Source organism: Fopius arisanus, unplaced genomic scaffold, assembly GCF_000806365.1.
Source record: "Fopius arisanus strain USDA-PBARC FA_bdor unplaced genomic scaffold, ASM80636v1 scaffold00046, whole genome shotgun sequence".
NCBI classification, from domain to species: Eukaryota; Metazoa; Arthropoda; class Insecta; order Hymenoptera; family Braconidae; genus Fopius; species Fopius arisanus.
The window spans coordinates 833,324-840,220 of NW_011887785.1; the positions used below are offsets into that span (position 1 = coordinate 833,324).

The 6,897-nt window shown below is 36.6% G+C and overlaps 1 protein-coding gene across 3 annotated transcripts; it reads right to left on the minus strand.

The window, feature by feature from the left end:
* Positions 1-3,828: 3,828 nt before the first annotated feature.
* On the minus strand, positions 3,829-6,457 carry LOC105267435 (DNA helicase MCM8). Of its 3 annotated transcripts, none has more exons than XM_011306290.1 (2): positions 6,361-6,457; positions 3,829-6,294 (listed from the first exon to the last, which is right to left on the minus strand). In XM_011306290.1, exon 2 carries the CDS (start codon positions 6,243-6,245, stop codon positions 3,876-3,878), a length of 2,370 nt encoding a protein of 789 aa, XP_011304592.1. In that variant the 5' UTR covers positions 6,246-6,294; positions 6,361-6,457; the 3' UTR covers positions 3,829-3,875. The 3 variants fall into 3 exon arrangements, with proteins under 3 accessions (XP_011304592.1, XP_011304594.1, XP_011304593.1); XM_011306292.1 differs by having other exon boundaries at positions 6,357-6,457; XM_011306291.1 differs by having other exon boundaries at positions 6,425-6,445.
* Between the last annotated feature and the right edge of the window lie 440 nt (positions 6,458-6,897).

Genomic DNA, 6,897 nt, shown 5'->3' on the forward strand with positions numbered 1-6,897 from the left:
AGGAGAGTGCGGGGTAATGCGGAGACGTTTTTATTCAAATTCAATAGTAATTTAAATTTTTGAAAAAATTGATAATCATTTAATTATTATCAAATTCAATGTTAAATTCAGGCTTTGGTAAAAAATTATTTTTATCATTGTTTAACAATTAGAATTTCAATCCCATTCATTTACATTATTTACTCATTTTTTTTATTTGTCTTTGTTTAAACATTGAAATATGGGGAAAATTGAGAATGCAACAATTTTTAATGACTCCATATTACCCCAGCATTTCCTCAATGTTTTATTTCTGTGATCCATGTGGGTCCAAAAATATTTCGGGTCTATACACCTATTGAACACTTCCCTCAGATGTTTGATAAGATAACGTTCAATTCAAAGTAGTTTAAACTCCAAAAAAAAAACATGGATGAGATCCTTTATTTAAAACTTTTATACGTATTTGTATTTCTTGTAAAAAAAAAACACAGGGACGAATTTTTACGCTTTTACAGTAACAATTTTACACTGCCGCTGATTCGGTCGTTTTTACGGAATGAAAGAAAAGGCAAAGTTTGAAAAAAATATATAAATATTAATGGAAAATATACAAATTTTTGTCGAAATTTCCCACACGTGTAATTCTATTGATTGTTCATGTGTTTTTTCATCCACTCGCTTTTTTATTCCACTGATTAATCATCAATGCACGGCTTTTGTGCTGTCATTAGTCGAGATGAATAATATCACGAGCCATTGAAATCATTTTCTCATTTATTCATCCCCGGGGTTAAATTTGAGCCCACGATTTTCAAAGCAGTGCCTTTTTTATTGGAAAAAGAAAAAAAAAGTGAGAAATTTTACAACGGAATGAGAAAAAAATTGTGCCAATCGAAAATCGAATGATTGGATTTGAAAAAAAATAAGAGAAATGATTTTGTTATTTCAGAGAATTCGAGTTACTCAGTGATAAGACAGGTGATAAGAACCGGAAGTGACTGGATGATTTTTAAAACGGTGAATTGTTGATGTATGGAATTCTGAATGAATGAGTGAATTTTTTAGAGTACGAGATTCCAAGAAATTCAAAAATATTTCGGGCTTTCGAAAAAAAAGAAATGATAAATATTTCGATAAAATCGCCCGCAATGATTTCTGATTTCCGAGAAAAATCTCCCTCAGACCGACTCGACAGCAGAATTATCAGACATTAAATCCCACGCCTGTAAATAATCCACTAAAAAAATCAAGTGTTCTCGTTAAACTTTCCAAAAAGCTTAATCGGAGGACTAAAGATGCCAAAAAGTGTTCCGTTTGACTCGTGTGCCACTGGCCAATCAGTTGGCAATCGACACAATAAAAAAATTCAAATAAACCGCAATTAATAATCACTGACGATAAAATAATGAGCAGGAGTTGAAAGCGACGAGGAAAGGGACCTTTCCACTCAATAATAACTCCAAAAATCTATCGAAACCATTTTATTTCTTCCATCCAATTATCTACTGTACATAATCACCCCCTTTCCTCCCCTCAATCAATGTACATACACTAGACTAACGCAATTACATTATATATTAAAATACCTATCGCATAGATTATATTAATTAACTTATAGTATTATTCCTGTTGTCTCGGATACCGAGAGAATCCATTTTTTTTTTTCGCGCAATGTAATACTTAGCACGAAATAATGAATTTTTTTTAGCAACATTTTCATTTGTTTTATTATTTTTCATTAGGTAGTGGAGAATTCTCATGGGGAAATTTTCATGTGGAAAATTATTTTCGGTTTTCGAATTTTCGCCAATGTTCATTTTTTTGCTAGAATTATTTTCAATAATTCGGTAAGATAATGGAAATGGAAAAAAAAAATTCGAGAGCTTTTGGATTTTTTTCACGTGAAATTATCTCTTTATGTTAATATGTTTTTGTTTTTATTTTATTCATTTCCTCTTTCTTTCATGAGCATTGAAAAAATTATGAATAAATTTACCGGACAATTCCAGAGAATTCTGACGAGATTACGATGAATCAATAGATTTTTATTCAGAATTCAGAAATTAATTACTCATTAATTTATAATTGATAATTAATCGATGAGAAAAAATTTACGAATGGAGAAATAAAAATCTGTGGTTCAGACATTTTCATGGAGAAATAAAAATTAAAAATCGGGGAATTGTCGAGATAATTTTCGCACTCATTACATCAGACTCATTTCCCCTCCCCCACAAATTACAACAACAATTGAGAGACGTGCATAAATAATATATAAAAAAAGGGAAAAAAAAAAACGAATGGTGAGACGTCGCTGGAGCGCGAGAGAGTGAAAAAGTCGTGACAAATTATTTAAACAAAAATTTAAACAATCGACCTCTTCCCTCTCTCCAGCACTGGATAATTAGAATAAATAAACATTAAAGAGTCATGTCGCATTGAAAAATATTCGCTTCTGCAATTTATTGTAGCCGTTAACGACCAAATTGAGGGAGAAATCTGTTGGGATAAATTAATAATATTAAGAAAAAGTAGATCTTCCTAAATAAATTACATGAAGTTTGATAAATTGCGCAATGAGGGATTAATAAATTGACAGATTGAGGGGAAAGGATTTAAAGTGAATAGAATTGATGTGAGACAAATGAATTTTGTTCATTAAATCGATGTGGTCGCTGGCTGTGCTGTGTAATTGTTAATTGCAATGTGATATATCGAGGTTGCGATCTGGACTGTCCGTTATAAATCGTTGCGTAATTGATAAACAATTAGGTGTGAGAATTCAAGAAGGAATTAGTAAAACGATTGAGATAATAATGAAAGAGTGCGATTGTACGAGTGAATTCTGTTACCATTTTCGAATCCAGGAATATCCACTGATTAATAAATTATTTAATATATCGTTTATAAAATAGGGGAGTGCGGGCTTGTTATCCATCTATTTGCATTATTTATATTTCTTTTTTATTTTTGGAGAATACCACTTGACAGTCTGTCAATCGGCAAATTGTTGAAAACTTCATTTATTCATTCATTTTTGTTGAAACATTGAAATATTTTGAAAATTAAGAGTGCAACAATTTTAATGGCTGCCCATTTTACCCCAGCATCCCCTATCGCCAATATAAATTTATATATATTAAATTTTATTGGGACAAAAAATTGATAACGAACCCAACGAATTATTTATACTGCCACTAATCAATGAATTGTGATTTTGGACTCGACAGCGGCAATGGAATTCTATAAATAAAAAAAAATCATTAAATCTAGCGCTACAATAAATCATTTAATTTATTATTTATCGCTCGATTTATCACCAGAAGTTGAATTGCGACGAGAAATTGATGGATAAATATCATTTTCTCATACCTAAGTTGCTGGCAACTTTGATAAGCCAACAATGTCAGTTTTATTGTCATTATTTCTCATTTTTCTAATTACCGAAGAGATTTGACAGCTGCACGTTTCTCTTGTCATTTTAATTTCACGCGATAACTTGCGAATTTTTCATGTTACGACTGTAATCGGTGATTGAGACGTTGAGGTGAAAAATAATCAATGATAAATAATCATTGAACAATCGATACACCATTTTTTCCTAGTCCTTATGATTCAAATTCATCGTCATAATTTATAATCAATTTCAAACTATTAATTATAATAAAATGATGTTAATAATATTTAATGTGATGTTTTTACTATTTACCCGGAGTATTCCCATGACGAAAAAAATATTTCTCGACAATTCCATATTTTATTATATATTTGACAATTATATTTTATATGGACTTGACCCCATATTATATATATATATAATTTTTAAAAATTCTATATAAACGGGTAATAAAATATAACAATAATTCCGAATAGTTTCTATAATAATGAATAATTCACAAATTAACAAATTTATACAAATCGTGTCCCCTCTTGATCAATATCCCCTCGTCATTGAGTTTATTGATAAACCTGGAGAATTCATTGATAACAATTCCCCCCTGATTAGCAATTTCCATCAAATCCGTCTTCGACAGAAGAGCCTGCCCCCCCTCGAGCTCCAACTGCTGGAGCAAAGAGATAAAAGCTGATACTTTTTTCCCAGTGATTTTTCCAGAATCATGACTGACTCCAGGACCAGCAGCTCCAGCAGATGGTACAGAAGCCAAAGTGTATTTATAAATTTCGATTACCTCCTGTGCATCAGCATCAGTGGCTTCAGTTCGCAGCTCAAGTTTGGCTCGTGCCTCTGTCAGTCTGATGAGAGCCTCGAGCTGTCGATGAAAAATTGGCAGATGACTGGAGATATTCTGGCGAAGGGAGAGATAATAATCTTTGAGTCTGTTGGCAGCATCAGGTGACAGCCTGGGCTTGACATAGAGTCTTGCATACGAGACGTACTTTCTGAGGATCGACTGGGGAATGAGGTCGTCGCTGCTGAGAGTCAGCCTTTCCCTGAGGGTGATGAGGGTTTGATGACCTGGTGGATTGAACTCGGTCAGACTCGATGAGGAGCGACTTGGGGCGACAATTTTGCTGCCTCGGTGGGCACTCATCACGTGAGCACACATCAGGGTGTCCATCTGCTCGCTGGGGACGTCCAGTAGCAGGAAAATCAGGTCGAATCTGGAGAGAAGGGGCTCGCTGAGGTTCAGGTTATCGGTGAAGCTCTTTGATTTATTGTACTTGCCACCGATTGGATTGGCAGCTGCCACTATGGAAGTTCTCGCTGGCAGAGAACAGATTATTCCTGATTTTGCCACTGACACACTCGACTGCTCCATTGCCTCCAGCAGTGCTTGGTGTTGCGTTGGCATTTTGTCGAATTCGTCGATGAAACACGTACCTTTGTCCGCCAGGACTAGGGCACCGGGCTCCAGGGCAAAATCATTCGTGCCATTTTCTTTTGTGAGTGTCACTGTCAATCCTGATGTTGTGCTGGAGTTACCACACACGTAGACACCTTTTGTAGAGATCCTCGAGCACGCCTGAAGTAACTGAGACTTCCCAAGCCCAGGATCCCCAACCAGCAGCACATGAAGATCATTCCTCAAGGAGTCGTGCTTAGCGCAACCCCCAAATAAACTGAGCAAAAGGCCAGCCTTGATGATTTCATTCCCATAAATGGCAGGACAAAGTGATCTGACGAGCAACGAAAATACATCATGACTGTCATGAATATTCTTGATAAAAATGTAATCCTGATGATCAAGATCCACTCCAAGAGCAGTCCTATTTCTAGCTTTGTTTTTATTATTGACGATAGATACAGCCTCGATGTACAGAGCGTTGGCCTCAGCAGTGGTTTTTTTATTCTGATTGCCATCATCAGTTCCCCTTATCTTGACAATTCCCACGACGGTGATGTCATCCCCAGGCATGCAGCTCTCCACAAGATCAGATACGAGCTCGACCTCAACAACCCTCGGCATCTTACCCTTGTCGTCCTGATTATCATCAAAATGCTCCTGCAATTTGATAACGAGGAATGGAATACTCTTGACATGTGGTGAATCCAATCTAGGTGTGAATTTACATGTGCCACAGGTCTTGCACTTCTTCGGGAGTTTGTATATGCCATCAGGCTGTCTCATTACCATCCAATTGCTGCATTTATCACAGGAAAAGGGCAACCACTGGGCCATGTACTTTGGCCTACCAACTCTTATCACACATCCCCTCGTTCCTATCAGTTTTCCATAACTGTCAATCATGATGTCTCTCAGTGCAACAAGTGGCCTGTAATTAACAATATTTACTCTGATCGTAGGCAAATTTATGTCATCACCCGAATTTATACCAGCCCCATTCAATTTCGAGTTGACCAGCACCTGGTGGAGTGCAAGACCAAGGATATTCAATGTCTCTCTCGGATTTTTCTCCATGTCTTCTGGAAAATTTTCCCATTCCTCCACGAACTCCTTGTCAATGGAGAATCGCTTCATGTCAAGGTTGAAGGAAGGACCGGATTTGCTGGGGACAAGGGCGTCCGGATTTCGAGTGAAAAAACCTTGGGCTATTCCTGATTTCTCGACTACGCGCTTCTCAGTGATTTTTGATAATTTATCGAAGTACAGGTGAAAACCGTATAATGAGAGATCGGAATTCATCTGGGCCTCGTAGACGTCCAGTGTTGGGTCATCCTTGTTGTTGTTGTCAGGATCCTCTGGAGGATCTGGAACTTCATCTTCCTTGGAAGCTACCACGTCGTCCTGCGATTTTCTCTTCCTCTTGATCGCTTTACTCCAGCGTCTTGGGCCATTCATCCTCACAATTATTCCTTAAAATCCTTGGCTTGTCTGAATTGTTTACGACCTGTTGAATAATTCAAAATTTCTAATAGTTTTGGCTTCATTCAATCAATTGTCAAGTTTCACCTACTCTCCCAAGTGACCCTTTATTTAAAAAAGTGCAGAAAAAAATTTCAAATTGCAATTTATCGTACAATTTTGTGGTCATCATTCGTAATTCCATTGAAATAAATTTTTACTTAAAAATCTAGGGAATTCTAGAGGATTCTACGGGGAAAATGCAGATGGCGACAATCGGCCTTCTCATTGGCGGATACCAGAGAAGATTCTGGGGGTGTGAGTGACCCCAGCGGCATCGTAGTACTGCACCCCAAGAGAGGGGTGTCCATCAAGTCGAGGGGGTGAATTTTATTTTTTGCGACATGAATGCTCCTTGTTTTTCGTTTATTTAACTTAAATTGAACCGCCTGTAGAACGAGCAAAAGGGGACGCCACATTTTGTGCAATTTCAATGGAATAAATTATTCAATGTATTGAATATATACCACTAATGAATTTATATTTTTAAATCTGCGCGTTGTCCTAGCGGTAACGTGCTCGACTGGCACGCCGGCGGCCCGGGTTCAATCCCGGCATCATTCATTTTTTTTTTTAAATAATTGCTATT